Source organism: Panicum hallii, chromosome 2 (genome assembly GCF_002211085.1).
Source record: "Panicum hallii strain FIL2 chromosome 2, PHallii_v3.1, whole genome shotgun sequence".
NCBI classification, from domain to species: Eukaryota; Viridiplantae; Streptophyta; class Magnoliopsida; order Poales; family Poaceae; genus Panicum; species Panicum hallii.
This window is the reverse complement of record NC_038043.1, coordinates 1,807,561-1,825,681: the sequence shown is the minus strand read 5'-3', so window position 1 is coordinate 1,825,681 and position 18,121 is coordinate 1,807,561. Positions and strand designations below refer to the sequence as shown.

Genomic DNA, 18,121 nt, shown 5'->3' with positions numbered 1-18,121 from the left:
ACCCGGCCGCTGGCGGCTGGCCGCGGCCGAGCCGAACACGGCGCCCCGCAGCCAGCTCACCGGCGCTCGCCCCCAGCCTCAGCCCAGCGCCCTTGCCGGCTCGCCGCTCGCCGCTCGCCCCTTGCTGCCCTCGCCCAGCGCGGTTGCGCGGCAGGCCGGCAGCGCCCCTCACCGTGACGCCGCCTCGCCGGGGCGCGTTCGCGTGTCGCGGGCGCAGCCTCGCCCAGAGCGGCAGCCGCCTGCCGGCAGCGCCCTGCCGCTCCGTGGTTCACGCTCCTCGGCCCTCGCAATCTATATTTCCAACTCTGACTCCTCGTCTGCTCCTTTCTGACTTTTTTTTTCCTTGAAGTTTGCTTTTGCATTATTTGTTCTTTTGCTTGGTCTTCATCTTTCCTGCACCCTTCAGTTTCTTTTTTTCACCAGGAATGTTCCCTTTTTTGTGTCTGTTAAGTTTGTTGTTCTACCAAAATTTTTCTGGTGGAGGTCGACTAGCAGATCACAGGGAGGTCTCGTTGAGAAATATTTGTGGGAGAGACAGCGAGGAGGGTGATGATAATCGCACTGACGCCCAGTCATACTGTCCGTGTCGATGGCGGATTGTTATGGTGACTTATCAATCCAACTCTGACTCCTCGACTGTCTTCCACACAACATCTTCTCCTTTCTAATTTTCGTGACTTATTTGTTCTTTGTTCGGATTGGGTTGTATCTTTTACTCTCTTTGGTTTTAGTTTTTTTCCCCATTGGTAATCTTCTTCGTTTCTTTTGGCGGTGGTTGTTCCAGCAAAATTTGTACGCCGGAAACTGGTAGATCAACAAAGGGATGCTCTGTTTGAAAATTCTGTAAACTGGCTCCGGAAGAATGTCAAGAACGTACTGAACCTGATAGCTCTGGGGCCAAAAGGAGAAACAAGCTATGTCCATTGGAACGAGATGCATGAGCGCACAGTCGATGTACACACGCAGGTTACATAGTCACCGCCCGGCGGCGCGAGTGACGAGTGAATAGACCTAGCCGATGATCTGGTCGAGCGCGCCGGTGTTCTTGAGCCCGAGCACGATGCCGACGCCGATGATGTGGCCGACGGCGCCGCAGGCCAGCGTGTCGGCGAGCGTGAACCCGGCGGGGTCGCCGGTCTGCAGGCCCGAGTCGCGGGACTCCAGCTTCAGCCCCGCCGTCGCCTTCCGGTTCGCCGACGGCGCCAGCCCGAACCGCCCCGCGAACAGCATCAGCGTCGTCGACAGCACCATGATCTGGCATCGATCCCCGACCATTAGTTAGTCGAATGTAACCAGCAACAAAATTTTCATTTAAAGCGAAGGCTAGCTCATCAGGATTGGTTGGTATTACCTGGTTGGTGGCCGAGCCGATGTAGTCGCACCGGATGCCCTGGGCCCGCTTCCTGCCGGCCCTCACCGGCGGCAGCGCCGCCACGGACCGGGGCGAGGCGTAGCTCCGGAGGCCGTGGAACTGCGGCACGGCGGCGGACATGGACGCGGCGGCGGAGAGCTGGGAGGCCATGGCGACGTCTGTGCTGCTCTACTGCCCGAGCTGAACGTGTGGTACTTCAGGCGTGGCGGTTGTGGAGTGCGCGTGTCTTAAAGCTTGGACACGGGAGATGGGACATGGGAGCCACAGGGGCAGCTTGTGGCCGGCAGCGGCCACTCGCGGATAGGTTCCGGATCCTCGGCTCTGACGTGGCGCGCCCTGGTAAGAGTAGGGGAGCTGCCACGTGGGATTGGATAAGATACTGCTCGCACATTGCTTGCTGAGGCCTGACCCTGAGAGGCTGAGAGGTACAGGCTTTGCAGGTGCTGGTGAGCTGGTCGTCAACAAGCTTGGTGAAGATACCGTCAGTGTGCGAGCGAAAGGAAGACACAAGGAAATGATGGAACACGAATTGTTGTAAACATTACGATCCACAGAAAATAAGCCCGGCTTTACCAAGTAGTACTGCATCAAACAAAACCAGTACAACCTCGCATTGGCCGGCACAAATTCGCGTGACCGATGGTTTTCTTTTTCCTATGAACAGATGAGTTTACATTCGCAGCGTAACACGTATGCAAATACAGCTTCGTAGAGTACTATTGCACGTACAGAAAAAAAGTGTGCAGGCACTCTGACCAGCATTGGACCAACTAAATTTTATGCGTACACACACGCAAAGCCGGCGACCACGAGAAAAATTTAGCAAAACCACCTCATCAACATGCTTAGCGTCAGAAATGGCAGTTGACGAACACAACCTGTGCATAAATACAGCACCAAGCAGCACCACTCTCTCACTCTAGACACTCCTATGTACATTTCATGACGAGTCAGAGGAGCAACCAGCTGATGCTGCTCCTGATTTGATAAATCAACCAGCAAAAACCTGTAACGCAACACGCACAGCCATCCCACACCCACACACACAATCTGCCACGCTTCAAATCCTACTAAATACACGCACTCTAACCGGCAACTGTAATATGGAACGGCTTCCCTAGTACTAGTTGGTTTCACACTGTCAGGTGTTTCAGGCAGGTATCCCTATTCCTCCCTCATGCCTCGATCTTGAGAAGCGTGTTGAGGGAGGTGCTGTTGAACTTCTGGGCGAGGCCTCTGATCGTGAGGATGATGACGTCCCGCATGTGCCGCGTCTGCACCATCAGGTCGACTTCGCTCTCACCATCGACCACAATCTTGAAGCGGTGCTGATCATTGCGATACAGCTCAACCTGCAAGATCAATTAATTTTTACCGTCATCTCTACATCGAAAAGTCGAGAAGATATCTACCTGTAATAGATTCATAGTAGTCACGTGAAGAACTCACATGGAAAGGTGGAGCATATGTTCCTCGTACTTCAGTAGTCGGGAATGATGTCTTGGATCCAGGCTTTACTACTTTAATCCTCTTTCGGTTGACTTCCAAAACTCTACGCTCCAAATGTCCCATTACTTGAGCCTGTTGTGTTTGCAAAATGGAATCGTTAGTTGTTAGGAATAGCTGAAGTCCAGGGTGAGCATGCAGGTTATGGCATGGCGTACCTTTTTGGGTGTTCGGTCCTTGTCACACAGAACCTGTTCAGGCAGAAACAAAGAATAAATTACATTGAAGATAACTGATAGGTACAGAACTGTTGTGGAAACAGCACAAATTGGGCGGTGTTAGGCTTGAAATTGCTGCTTTTCAAAGAAATGGTCACTCTGCTGTGGAGTTTATCAGCACTAGGTTTTGGAGGGGAAATAGCCGACTAAGAAACGCTCATTCTCAGCAACAGCCAACAGCAGTGCAAGTAGCTCACTATGATGGCTCTAAAATACCAGCAAATAACACCATTATAAATTAAATCAGTGTCACCTCAAATTTCACTGAACCATCATCCAGCTTCTGTTTCACTTCCTTGTAAATTTCAGGTTCTGCAAGATGACAGCAGTAGTACTTAGTGCTGCTTAAAACCAGATAAAATTGCAGGAATCAACAATAAATGAACATGAACAGGAAACGGTATGGTAGGTGATTTGACTGTACCAACTGCAATCGGCTCTGTTGAAACTGAAATAGGTTGCCCCTCAACTCCATCCTCTCTCACAGGTGTATAAATTGCAACAAGTCTATACCCGACATCGTCAACATTAGCTTCATACATTCTTCCAATTTCGCCTGGACAAGTTAGTTCAGTTATATTAACTTCGGAGTGCATGGATATTGCATACAAGCACCAAAAATTGGGCAAACATTCATGCACATTAAAAGTTAAACATTACAATACAGTTAAAGTGTATACACATCCCTAGCATTATAGATTTACAGCAAAATCATACCAGGTATAGAGATGAGATCAGGACTTCCGACCATCGATCTCAGCCATTGTATTTTACTCTTGCCTTCTTTGCCTCCGCTATAGATACCCCGAACAGCATATAGGTTAGTATGAAAACCTCTTCCTTCAATCTCCAGTTTTTCAATTTTAGGCCTTCCTATTAAAACCAAATATCAAACTGTTTAATGATAATGCATATTCCATCATTCTTTAATAAAACGTAGTGGCAAACACTGTAACCAATGTAATTTGACTTTCAAGTAAGAGTTCAACAATGCATAGACGCTAAGCCAAGAGTGTTTTCTTTAGTGTGCAGTATGATCAAATTCATCAAGAAATATGACAGAAGCATGTATACGCTGAACTAACAAAAAAAATCGAAGCTCAAAATAAAGTGCCAGAGTAACAAGAACTTCGATGAAGATGACAAGACCTACAAATATTGGACTAACAAAAATACAACGCATCCCAAACCCCAACAGGTAGTCAACGATGCAGTGGTATCAGCCTAGAACAGATCCTATTTGGAGTCGGTCATACTTCTTTAAAATCCAAATCATACTGGTCTAGAAAAGTAACTTTCATAAATTGTAAAATGCTTTATGAAAGTAGAATCTTTGCTTGCTACAGAAATAAATTTTCATGAGTTGTAAAATGCAAGCTATATTAGTATTAAGAAAAACGAGGTATAGGTGGAAAACAAAAGACCTGGCAAAATAGGAGCAGTCACAGCAGATACCAGCTCACTAGATCGTCCAAATACATCAGTAACAAAGCATTCGCATTTCAGGCAACGACCAATATCCTCAAAGCGTACTTTGTATGAGCGAGAGCACTGGGTTGCCAATGGTTCAAAAGACTGATTCTCTCCTGATCCACTGGAAACAAACCTGCGTCCAGAGATCCACAGTAAGTGCTACATACACATTAAGCAAAGTAAGGGAGGGAGGGAGATTTGCTTCTTACCATTGATATTTCATCTCGTTCTTATAGTTATTCCATATATGTTGTTGGACCTCACTGCTTGGAATTTGTTCAATAACAGTTAGTGTTTCTCTCTCAACCTGATTTCCCTTGAAAACAAGTGTCTCAATTTTGAGTGGTTCTGAAAGGAAATTGATAAGGAATACATGTGGTTACACAAAACTGCAAAGATGTGGGACGGCCCAGGGCCAGAGAAGTTATGTTGGGGTATAGAGCTGTAAGCATGGTGGGGGTCACATAAAGCAACATCCAATAGGTTCAGAGACTTGCCTGGCAAAATTACATCAGATGGTTCAGACAGCTTTTCTTCACCAGTTATCCCATCTGAGCGAACAGGAGTATATCTGCCAAATGACAAAATCGCTTATTAAGTCATCCTGTTAGAATGTTCTACTGTTTTATGTAGTATTCATTGTAAACTAGTGCATATATTGATTGTTTTACCTTACTACTATGGAATATGGCAATGCAACTGAGTCATATAAAAAGTGTGTAAATACAATATCAACATAGACTAAGTGGTTTACCCAAACAATAGGCGGAAGCTGTAATCTGCATCCGTCACTTCATATGTGACTGAATCAGCATCATCTATATGAATTCTGGTTCCATCACTAGATTCCCTGTACCACCTATACAAGCTTGATCCCTCATATCCACCATAATAGATTCCTAGTCCACAATATACGTCTGAATTTTTCTGCTCCAAGTGAACATCCGAAACAGACGGAAAAGCTGCATGTATTATGAAAAGAGTTAGGATCTGGATGCAGTGCAAAAACATACAAAAATGTCAAGCAGGAACATATTAAGGGGCAACCTGCCATGACTGGGTCATCAGTGATAGCCATCACCGGGTCACCAGTCTTTCCATCATATCGTGTAGGAACCCAATAAAGAAACAGGTAGGAACCAACATCATCCAAGGAAAGCTTGTATTTTCTGTTTACAAAATCCATCAGGGGATTACTTCCTTATATGAATCATCCAACACTAAAAAATTGATACAGCAAGTAAAAGAACGCACAAGGTTTCTCCAACAACTTCTGAAGATGCAGCGATCAGATCAAATTCCAAGTTATCAGGTTTCTCTTTATTTCGAAACCATGTATACTTTCCAGTGCCTTCCTTGCCACCAAAGTAGGTTTTGATGGGAGAAATTTCATTGTCCTCGAAACACTCAGGTAGAATAAGATTGACACCCTTGGGCTCCCCTGCATCAAAGGACGTGTTAACATATAGTCAATACATAGACTAGTAGGATACTGTTTCACATTGTTTTTATCTTATATTCTTATCATGTATGTACACAGCACAGAATTTGTATCTCTGTATCACATAAAATGGTTGCTTATGCCACAATATTGTAGTAATCCTACCCCCAAGCAAAAAATAATAAGCCTTTTGTGGCAAACAGTACAAAGTTACAAGCCATGTTTTACAACTACAATAAGGCAATTTGTGAAAAAACACGAACCAGGTAAGATGGTATCCGAAATAACACTCCTAGGTGATCCCTCTAATCCGTCTTCTCGTATAGGTGTATATACCAGTTCGATCCGGCAATCGACGTCAGCTAGATCAAGATCTAGACATTCTATTATGAGAAAACAATTAGCTGTTAATTCTGCAAAAAGAAAAGGACAGAAAATATTGGAGTTGTGTGTGATAGCATATGTCCTAAGAAGACTATGAACTGACCATCAGCAGTCAACTTTTCCTTGCGACCATCACCATGTAGTCTGAACCATTCTTGGATGCAACTTCCCCTCAAACTAGAATGAGAAGAAAGAATTTAGCAAGTATATAATATTAATGATAACCTGGAACACCAGTGTATATCTCACCCTCCAGTATACTCAGCATGGAAGGTCAAACGACCACCCTCAACCATAGAGCCAGCTAGTTCAAGAGATTGGCATGTTGGTGGCCCTGTAAATAAGTAAATTACACAAAGATCAAAGATGTGACGAGTTCGTTTACTTGGTGTAAATTTAAGTCACCCATGCGAGTGCGCTTGTGCACAAAGCAACACAATAAAGAAAATTGTATATTTTCCAAATATGTAATAGTTGTCAACTTATCTACCTGGTATAATAGGACCAATCATTTCTGTGGACACCAAAGAACCATGAACTCCATCATTTCTAACAGGCTTGCACAAGACAAATATGTAGAAGCCAATGTCATCACATTTCAAGGTATACGATGAACCTGTTGCACCTTCAATTTCTTTCTCGGTTCCATCAGAACTTGCCTACAACAACAACAACAAAGCTTTCAGTCCAAAGTGCCCTAAGAGTTGAAACCTAGGAAGAATTTATATGGGGGATGTAATTAGTCAAGGTATAATCTGGTTATTAGTAATTACATACACTACTAAGTAAAAAGGAAAAGTAGTACTTAATAAGAGCAGCCTACCAATATCCAGCGGAACATTGTGTCCCCTTCTTCTCCTCCCCAATATCTTTTGCAAGCAACCATAGTTTTTCCTTCAATGGCCTCACCAATTACTTCAAGAGAAAGTAATGTTGGCATTCCTATCAGCAGCGCAAAGAAATTGAAACAAAGTTGTTATGTATGAAGAATTTTTGTTCAATCATAGGTGTCAAGAACATATCGCAACAGCAACCAAGGAAAGACATATGGATTCATACGTACAAAAATAAACAGCTGAAGTTTTTTCTTGAACACAAAAAAGAGCTGAAAGTAAGCAGGAAACTACAAAGGAATTTAACAATGCAATCATTCTTCTATTTCTTTTATTTTTCACATCTTTGAGTTTTCATAGGGAATCCAGGTTCATTCAGTAGTTAGTTTCTAAATATGCATGTCCTGTCATCCAGGCCAAGGAACCAAATAAAGAGATCTCTTTCATGACATAGAATGATGTCTTCCATTTGAAAGAAATTGTTCAAGACAGATATAGAAAACAGAAGCACCTGGAGTAACTCTGTCCTTTCCCATGAATGCTCTTGCCTCACCAACAATACCATCATCCCTGATAGGTATGCATTTGAAAGAAACAAACTTTCCAATAGCTTCCTTTGAAACATGGTACTGTAGCAAACCAGAAGCCTCCAAAGCTGGAGTGCCTTCATCATCTTCAGTCTGTCAAATTTTATATCAGTGAAGCAAAGTGGCTAAAGAACAAGCTCTGCTGCTCAGCAGTCAGCACTGAATGGAAACCAAGAAAATACAGTACATACGTAACATACCTCATGCAGATGCCAACTATATAAACTGTTTCCTTCATGTCCCCCAATATACCCATAAGATGCTGTTAATATCTGACCCTCACAGAATTCGCCAGTCACTGTTAAGAAGTTCAGACTTGGTGGCAGTGCTGCAACAAGGAAAGGTAATGGTGTTGTTTAAAAATAGAAATGGCAGCACGATTGGCAGACCCAAATGATGGTTTAACAGCTAAAAACAAAAGGATTACAAGTCACTTCTACAGAAAAAAGATTGCAGATTATTTTATCTATCTTCAGAGTTTCACTTATCCTATATATTGCAAAACATGAATGTTAAGTCTTGATTTAATTTCAGTTCAAACGGTGCTACAGAAATATCCAAGGAAAATTTACTGGCACCTAAATTTATGGAAATACTCCAGTAGAAGAATAAGCACTATCATTTCTCCCCTACTAGGTCATTCAGATAAAATAATCCCGATAGTTGCCATTAAGTGCGCACAGATAGTGACTGGTCAGAACTATGAATGGCCATGAAATATGAACATAGTACACATAATTGCCTGAACACTCAAACAAAGCATTTTAGCACAAATAAGCCAGTGAGTGTGGGAAGATAGTGGACCAATGGGAAGTACAAATGGCCATGACATGTGAACATAATAAACATAATTGCCAGAATGGACACTAAATAGAAGCCTTTTAGCAAAAATGATAAGGTTGACAGATATGCACTTACTTTCCACAACGCCATCTGATATAGCATAGGCTGGTTCACCGATTTCACCATCAGGTGCCATGGGTGTAAACTTTGCAACAATATAATATCCAACAGCACCGAGAGGAATGCGGAATGTCTAATTTAGAATTGAAAGAAGGTTGCAATTCAGTTCTATCACATTAAACATAATAAAACAAACAAAAATGGCTAGAGTTTTGAGCAGTGCATCAATGATAGTAGTAGAGAACGAAGCTGATCTTACCTTAGAAACTTTTGATGTACTAAGGGCTTCAAGCTCATGTTCATTCCTAAATTCAGAGGAAGATGCCTTGTACCATTGAACCCTGCTGGACCCTTCAGTTCCACCTGTAACAGTAGCACTAGCAGATACCTTGCTTCCTTCCCTTGCTTCCCCAACAATCTTTAAATTGAAGACTTTTGGAGGGGCTGACCAAATGACGAGCATAAAGCAATTGAACATATATTCAGTCTTATCGCAGAAGGAAAAAATGTCAGAACTGGCACAAATGTCAAACATTACATTAGTACCTTTCTTAACTACATCTGTTAGCGCGCAAGCAGATTCACCTTCTTGGCCTGGAGAAGTAATCAGTATATGTTAGTGCAAAATAATTTTGTGCCAACAAGCAGTAGACATGTTACAGGTAATGCGTGCCAGTTCAACAGACCTTCAAGGTTGACAGGGGTATATACAAATTTGAGGTGCCTGCCCACATCCTCCTTAGTAAGTGTATACTCCATGCTGTCTGACAGCACAAGAAGAAATTCACTGCATACAAACAAATAATTTCCCATTAGCACAAAATATGTGTCCACAATCATTCGACTTAGTTATATGGATTACTTATGATTTTGCACTTGTGTTCATCTAGTTCTCTGGCAGTTCAGATTACATGACATGTTATTTATATGGTGTCCAGTCCACTTGTATACATGATGTTTTTTTGTTTCCCCTGTTTTGTTTACAAATCAGTATTCAGCAGACCCAAAGTTGACTTTGGTTGTCAGAAGTTGCTCCTTAAAAGCGTATAGATAAAAAGGTTCAGTCCACAAATACTGCTTGCTGTGTCTACCAATCTGTTTGGACAACTCCAACAATAGCTGCTGCAAGTAATCATTTCTAGTGAAATCATAAGAATGGTTCCTTTCAATCATGAAGATGAATAGGTTTTGGCAGCACAAAAGTCTCAGAAGGACATATCTCTATCTAAGTATTAAGCTGCACTATTTGTTCAAGTGTTCTTAGTTGTTAACTTGTAATTGTTCAACCATTACAGATTTTTCAAGTATTATGTAAATATAGGAAATACTTCACTGTGTAAGCAGGATGAATGCTTCAAGAAGCATGGAAACGTGTGCTATCAATGGCCCACAACAGGTTATCCTTGTATATCATAAAATGCCAGTGATTTTAAGAACTCTGATGCTTGCTGGAGACGAAAATTCTAGCCAACACATAAGTTTTTCCTCTATTCAATACTTCGAGATGACAAGTAGTGGCGCATACCCATTTTCCTTCTCTCTAAACCACTGGAGTTTGCTTAGTCCCTCTCGGCCACCAAAGTATTTTCCCTTTCCTATGATAACGTTATCTTCAACAGTATCTCCCAGAACATGTACATTGCTGACTGATGGTGTTGCTGAAACAATGTCATAGGCAAACAGCTATAAACATAAGAAAGGATATAAATGTTGGTAACAGTTCCCTACAGGCTTATGAACAGCTTTCTTGAGAGACTGACATGAGTACCCATATAAAAAATTACATTAAATACCGAAACAAGCAAACAGTTCTATAAAGAATTGAAGATTTGATAAATATAACCAGATGAACCATCATCGGCCACTTTTCAACTGCCAATGCTCAATGCTGTATATACAAATGTACATATATTATTGAAAACATACTTTCTAGAGACTTTTCTAGGAAAAAGGAGGAACTTCTTCCGTCAGCAGGATTTCGAGAAAATATATCACATGGGCACGTGAAACAATTTAAGCAACCCATTACTTTTGGCTTAAATTAAAATGCATTGCTACCCTTTTACAAATGAAGGAGAAGCTTTTGACCCAACCAAATATGTAGCATACATGTTAGTTTAATAGAGGGGAAATTCAAGAAAACTAAAAGAGTACAAGAGTATTATCGAAAACATAGGATAATTGCAGGGCCAAAGTACTATACCAGCCTTTACAAAATCTGTCATTGTACATTGGGGCTCCCCCTTGACACCTTCATCTGTAACAGGGGTGTACATAAATACCAAACTTGAATTGATATCATCAACTGTCAGCTGATATTCCATCCCCTCCGCTCCTTCAATTACTACAGCATTATCGTTCCACCTTCGCCTTAACCAACTAGACTCAAAAGAGGATTAACAAAATCAGTTTTCTTAGACATGAAATTTTTAGAATTGAGAACATTTAGATTGTTCATTTAGCCAAGATAGATACAGAGTAAATAGGGTAAACAAACCTTGCAACACCTTTTCCTGGTGTCCCACCACACCAGGCAATTTCAGGAACTCCAGTTAGTATGTTTCCTTCCACTAGTTCACCGCTGACTGTCAAATTGATGACCTTTGGACATCCAGTACCTGGTAAACAAAAACTGATTAAGGAACATATAGCAGCACTTTACAGTTTTGATTCGAAGTGATTAGGTGCATCGATTATACTAAGTGATCTGCTAGCAGCAGCCAGCAGGACAGTAAATCAATTACCACCGATAAGAATGCCAAATCACCTCCCTAACAAGAACCCAAAATATTGTGGGACAGCAAATGAACTTTCGAAGTACTTCTACTGAAAGGGTTTCATAATTTTACAATAGGAGAGTTATAGTGCTATACTACTATATACAATTCTACATGCAAACTTGGCCTCGATCAAACAACTAGCCTGACAAATCTGGCTTAACAAATACTGCTTAATAAAATGAGACTTTACTGTACCTGGAGAAACAGGTAAAGATACAGCAAAAATGGCCGGAAATTCAGCACCATTCAGTATCGAGGTGCATTCAACTTTCAAACATCTTCCAACATCCTCGTGCTTTGGCCAGTAAACCTTATTTTTACATATAGCAAGGGTTTAGAGCTGGCAAAAAGGTTGCATAACAGCAAAATGGTGTGACAATGATGACAGGGAAATTAGAATTTGCAGATGATGGCAGTATCATGTACAAGTTAATTTGCAGATGATGGCAGTATCATGTACAAGTTTTTGTATATGTTAAGACCAAAATGACATTAAACGAGATAAGATGCATACTTGATGCTGAAGATTTTGTAAGATATTAATGTGGTCTCGATTTCATGTCATAGGATTTATGGTCTGAATCCTTTGTCCAAATAACATATAAATATATAATAGTAATAATCAATACAGTTAGGCATTTCTGGTGAACAAGGGATCAAACGACAGAAGTCGCCTTACTGCTTGGCCAATTGACCTTAACCATCATAGCAAATACTCGCAATACCAAGGTTATTTTGTCATTTAAACCCCGTTCAATCAATGCTGATCAAAATAGAGGAAGCAGACTGGAATCGTGATGGATACAGCCATAAATCGAATAGAAACCATAAGTATTCCATAGAGACTAGAGAAGGCATGGATGACTGTACAAAAGTCTAAAGCATATTTTTGTCTGATGCAGATCACTTAAAGGAGTATCATACCTCACTCAATGCTTCAGGAATAGGCACAAAATCAGTCGGTGTTTTGCCACCCAGAAACCATTGGTATTTGAGGACTAGCTCACCCTCACTACCAAGATTTGTGAAGCTAAAATGGCAATGGCATGGATCCTCTTCAAATGGATGGTCAACATAAGCTTTATTCACCATGTAATCTTGAGGCAACTTATTCTTCCATTGCTCAACTAGGAAAGAAAATGTTGAATCTGTCCAGGCAACATAATTTTGCACTTAGAACTCTCAATGACACATAGAAACTAGGTAGACATATATTTACAACCTTAGTCCATGCAATGAATTCAAGATTTGACATGCAACAATCTGTTTTGATTCATGATGGAAAAAAGTAAAGGAATACAACGGCCAGTAACTTTTCAAGAAGAAAAACCAGGAAGCATGCCTGCTAATCTCTATATGGCCATGAAGTTCTTATCTCACAACACAATTGTATGTATGCATTGAGGGAAAAAAACTGGTTAACTACTGCCTTCCTCAAACCATTTGTGTTAGAATGAAGACGATTCTAACCAAAAACACAGTTTTGAAGTAATGAAATAGCGGGATCAGCCTTGAGCTTTTGATGATAAAAAGAAAATGTCAGAAAACAGTCTTTCTTCTCCAGTAAATCATACCAGCAGCAAGTTCAGGGGAGCAAAATTCCCAGCCATCGCGAATGCAGATAGCTGTATGAGCAGGATATTGCTTTGATACCTCAGCCTCGTTGGGATTCAGATCTGCATCAGATGTCCACTTCAGAAATATGAAATGTATAGAAGTAATTAGATATGACATTCGAGATGCACCAGACAACTTAGGGCGTGCCTCTAGTAGAACATGTAGTATAATAGCAATTTTGTCGATAGCTAGGGCTTTATAGTAGACATTACTGATGCCATGCTCATGGATATGCAGATGGGCCATTGAAATTGTCTTTTCTCAGCTTTCCAAAAAAAATCACAACAATGATGTGCAACCTTTCTTATGCAAACAAAAAGCTGGATTATCTGGATATATCCCCACTAGTACCAATCTGAATGGATTATATGCATAATGGCCCAAAGCTGTTAGGGCATGAAGATGAATATTTCTCACTACAAAATCAGCCAATCAAGCAAACAGTGACAAGATGTATGGACATACCTCGGTCATTGAACTTTTTCAAAGTAGGACCAATAAGCAGAATAGAAGCAGCTTCCAAGTGTGGCATCTCAAGCAGTGGATTCTCCTCAACGCGTAAATGCTGCAGTCAGTTCAACATCCAAGGTGAGCATGCTGTACCAGACTAGCATCTAGGCATATCAATGTTAGTGATTCAATTACATAACTCTTATACAGAAAATTATGATTCGAAGTGTTTGAACCCCATAAAGACTGGTAACTTGTGCTCATGGATAATTTGAATTGCCCCATTGATGCATATAAGTTGTCCATAACATCATAGTTCAAGAACAACAGAGTTACTATCCAGTTTAATCAGTAGACTACCTAATATCCACGTTCAAAATTCCATGCATTGTTAGCAACGATAGTAAGCTTTAGTCTTCATGTGTCACCTTACTACATAATAGGTGGATAAATAGCCTGTCGTTAAAGGCCAGTATCAAAGAGATTTATATATTTGTGGAAATACTGGCTCAACAATAACAACATAAGGATGTAAATGGTTTGTGAGTCATGACTACAGAGACTCAAATAGGAAAACAGACCTCTAGAGAAGGCAGATGTGGAAATCCCTTCAAAGTTGATATTTTGTTTCTGCTAGCCGCTAACACCTGTATGAAGAGAAACACCAGTTAATGCCATCATGGAAGATTCTGATATGTTCAAGGCAAAAAGAAGATAGAGAGGGAGGGAGGGAGGGAGGGAGGGAGAGAGAGAGAGAGAGAGAGAGAGAGAGAGAATTAAAAAACAATTAGCATACTCACTTGAAGTCGAGGCTGATGAGCCATACAGAGTGACTTTAGCCTGTTTTGAGCAACAGAAAGGAACTGATGCAGCAAGAGAGATAGGCAGAAGATGTTAAATGTTGAAGGAAGTAAAGATTAACTGCTAGGATCAAGTCGGCAATAGTGGCATACCTCCAAGTTAGGAAGTTCAGGAAGGCTAGCAAGTGAACTTATTTGATTTCCGGCAAGATAAAGTTGCTACATGGTATAGTATACAAAAAAAAAAAGTTAAGTGCATGTAAGCCATCTACAATCCCAATCAATATGGTGGGGATAGCACAAACCTGGAGGACAATGCAATTCCTGAGAGGCTCGAAACCTGGGAGCTTAAAATCATTAAAGCTCAAATCAAGAACCTGCAAGTGTTACAATAGACATAAGCTAGTAGCTCAGAATCAAACAAGCGATTAGCCTATATATGGCATGGCAAATGGTGGAAAAACAATAAAATTAAGCTCAAGGAATACCTTTACCCCCTTGAGAATCTCAACGCCCTCCAAACTCGATAAAAGGTTGTCCCTCAGATACACAAACTAGAAACAAAAAAAAATGTTGGTCAGCAGAAGTTTCTGCTATTTCATGGACATAACTAATACAGGTTGTCTTCTTCATGCACACTTCATAGAATTTGCTACTTGCAAGCTTGCATAAAATCAGCAGCATTATACTGTTCATTTATTACCAAAGAACAGAAAGCAGAGAGAACTAGGAAATAGAAGAGAAGACAGGAAGCTGGATAAGCTTACCTCAAGAGCAGGTGATAATCTCAACTGCTTCAGACTACGAACCCTATGACCTCTTGAATCCAGTCTCTACAGTAAGGGAAATGGTGTTGAACAGACCAAACCACCAAATCATGTTGTTATCTGGATTGTTTAAAAAAGTGCAGAAGAACAGCACTAACCACTTCATCACTAGCCTTCAAATCCACCTGTGGCAGCATCATGAACCTTGAATCACGGCTATCTGCAGTTGAGCTCTTCCTCCGACTAGGCACAGATGATGATGTCAGAGAACCCGATTTCTTTGTGGCTGTGCTTGTAACAGAACGTGGTGATTGCAGAGAAATGTTGGATGCCACTCTCCTCGTGCTGACACTGCTGCCATTGGAGCTCTCTGTCTTTGACTGGACCTTCTTAAGTGTTGAAGCTGGGGATGCCTTAACAGCAGGTTTCTTCACCGAATCTGTTGTTGCCCTCTCAGTCAATGATGATTTCTTTTCCACTGCCGGCTTTGAGCTGACAGTGGTGGCGGACACCGGCTTCCTCTTTTTTGCCCCATCCGACAGCGTAGGACTAGCCTTCTTAGCAACAACTGAGCTCCCACTGCCCTGTTGCTTCCCAACCGTTCCTGTGCTGCTGCTTCTCTGCACCGAACTGGCATTCACCGACGAAGTAGACTTCATCATGGAAGACCGGGAAACAGCCACCTCCGCTGAAGCTGCACCATCAGCATGCTTTTTGATTGACGAGGCGGTCCCCAACGCGAACCTACCAGTGGGTGCCACTGGCCGTGGCTTCACTGGTTTAGCATCCGCCGCCTTTGAGTTTGAAGCCTCTGATGGAGTTTCCATTCCCCTCCAACAATAATGGGAACCTCAACAGATCCACCCAAATGCGTCCTAGTCAAGCCCAGAATCTCTTAATGATAGAAGCATAAGTGACCTGATTGCCCAAAAAAAAGAAACACCTGAGTTAGTGACATAAAGATGGATTTTTTTTAAGGGTGATGGAGAAGAATTATTGCCCATCCACCCAACATTATGCAACAAACCACATACCAGGGGCGGACCCAGCATAGGACACGGGTGTACACATGTACATCCGATAATTCTTGCAAACGAAATCGAAGTTAGTAGGTAATATATTGTAACTGTATTCAGATCCGAATACAAATAGTTTTGTTAGGATTTGGGGTGCTCCGTCTCGCACAGCAGAAGGAAAGAGAAGGGGCGGGCATACCTGGAGGATGCGCTCGTTGGCGCCGCCGCTCGCCCAGTCGTCGCCGCCAGGGAAGGAAGAGCAAGGGAGGAGAGAGTCCGAGAGAAGGGAAAGGTTCAAGAAACAGAGGGAGGAACCTGAGGCCCCGAGCGGGGGCGGCTGAGCCAGGGCTGTCAATGAGCCGAGCTCGAGCGACGGAGCGAGCCTGCCACTAAAAGCTGGAGGATTGATATGAGCCCGAGATGTTTAAGTGTTATCGAGAGAGCATATAATAACTTCATGGCAGCAGTTTCGATAATAGATAACGATATATCGATATAACAATAGTTCTAATTTTATAGGTATTAAATATTATATCATATCAGTAAATTTGTTGGTACAGCAGAATTATTGGAAGAAGAGAGAAGGGAGAGTGTCATGCAACTTAGAGGAGTTTCATCACTATAACACTTATCTAGTTCGGTTGTCAAATTCATAGTATGAAATTATACACTAAAATTTGCCTAAAAACGCATTTAATTTGATAAATAAATGCACAGATAAGCATATTTGGACATTTAGCTTTATTCTCTCTATTTTTTTGATAGTCCTATTTTCAAAATTAAATCATTCTATTTTGACGGTCCTATTTAAATTGATACCTTGGTAATAATATGAATGATCGTTCAATTCCCGTTCAGATTGATTTCTCTTGAAAAAATATTAGTGTAAGTATACGACAACATCGAAAATGAGGAGTCGTGATTAATAAGATGATACACAAAGTTCTTCTTTTTTATCATCATTGTACCAAGATGAAATAGAACTGCAGGGAGTATTATTTTGTAGCTATTTTAACTTGTGCAATACAGCAGCTTGCTAATACAGTAGCTCGCTAGCTAATGTAAGGCTCTAGCATCTAGCTATATTATTTTAACTTTCGATGGTTAAAATTTAATTAATAGAGGTAGTAGGGACAGGGGTGAACCGTGAATGCTCCACGGACCAGCAGGTGTAAATTAGCAGGTCATCAGACCATAGTATTAGGACGAGCACATATGCTAATACGGTGGGTACCCTCATCATTGCTAATATCAAGGTCGCGACAGCCGGCATCGTGAAGAATGGCTAGGAGATTTTTTAAGGAAAGAGGATGGGTGGTATGTATGAAAGTGTTAAGAAGTGCTAGAGGTCAAAATTTTATTTGAAAGAAATTTTGAACAATATGAAATTTAATATTATCATAATGATATTTAAACTGATATGGTTAATAAATGCTTCACAGTATCACTCATAGCAATGCACGACATATTTGGTAGGATTATAATAAATTATTTCAGCTAAAAAATCTTATTCTGCCTAAGTATTAGAAAACATATCCTGCAACGCATTAAATCATATAGTGGACCAAAATATCATATTGATAGATATTTTATATGCTAGCTATGTAACAACTAACATCACCTATAAACCTATAAATAAAGTATTAGACGATCATACACAAGATTTTCTTCTAAGAAGCTATAATGGGATGTATGTTTAAGTAATGATTTTTAGCTTGTAAAATAATATATATTTCAAATTAGCTACAATAACTTTTATTTAGAATATGGTTAAGTAAAAATATATTTCTAGAGATCATATACACCTAATTTTTAGAGTCTAGATCCACCGCTGCCACAAACTTGTAGTAATCAAACAGTTGTGTGTAGTATGAAACTGCCAACGGAATTGTTAACACATCAACGCCTCGAAGAAGTTATTGTTGGTTGGACAGAAGGATGGAACCGTGCAAGCATGATGTCAATGGTCATGGC

General features: G+C 41.1%; 2 protein-coding genes across 2 annotated transcripts; both read right to left on the bottom strand.

Annotated features, from left to right (window-relative positions):
* Nucleotides 1–868: 868 nt before the first annotated feature.
* Nucleotides 869–1,588, bottom strand: LOC112882594 (photosystem I reaction center subunit psaK, chloroplastic). Its single transcript, XM_025947678.1, has 2 exons — nucleotides 1,352–1,588; nucleotides 869–1,254 (listed from the first exon to the last, which is right to left on the bottom strand). Exons 1-2 carry the CDS (start codon nucleotides 1,520–1,522, stop codon nucleotides 1,012–1,014), a joined length of 414 nt encoding a protein of 137 aa, XP_025803463.1. The 5' UTR covers nucleotides 1,523–1,588; the 3' UTR covers nucleotides 869–1,011.
* Nucleotides 1,589–2,188: 600 nt separating this feature from the next.
* On the bottom strand, nucleotides 2,189–16,552 carry LOC112882593 (187-kDa microtubule-associated protein AIR9). Its single transcript, XM_025947677.1, has 38 exons — nucleotides 16,347–16,552; nucleotides 15,290–16,049; nucleotides 15,132–15,197; nucleotides 14,853–14,918; nucleotides 14,670–14,741; nucleotides 14,518–14,583; nucleotides 14,365–14,427; nucleotides 14,146–14,211; nucleotides 13,580–13,679; nucleotides 13,072–13,173; nucleotides 12,422–12,645; nucleotides 11,693–11,807; nucleotides 11,215–11,335; nucleotides 10,921–11,096; nucleotides 10,243–10,375; nucleotides 9,404–9,504; nucleotides 9,264–9,311; nucleotides 8,977–9,161; nucleotides 8,733–8,850; nucleotides 8,015–8,142; nucleotides 7,739–7,907; nucleotides 7,218–7,336; nucleotides 6,885–7,053; nucleotides 6,644–6,728; nucleotides 6,498–6,571; nucleotides 6,274–6,393; nucleotides 5,824–6,010; nucleotides 5,617–5,738; nucleotides 5,324–5,531; nucleotides 5,067–5,140; nucleotides 4,779–4,917; nucleotides 4,521–4,702; nucleotides 3,814–3,969; nucleotides 3,521–3,652; nucleotides 3,350–3,408; nucleotides 3,037–3,069; nucleotides 2,822–2,953; nucleotides 2,189–2,724 (listed from the first exon to the last, which is right to left on the bottom strand). The coding sequence occupies exons 2-38, from the start codon at nucleotides 15,956–15,958 to the stop codon at nucleotides 2,548–2,550; spliced, it is 4,956 nt and encodes a 1,651-aa protein (XP_025803462.1). The 5' UTR covers nucleotides 15,959–16,049; nucleotides 16,347–16,552; the 3' UTR covers nucleotides 2,189–2,547.
* Nucleotides 16,553–18,121: the final 1,569 nt, after the last annotated feature.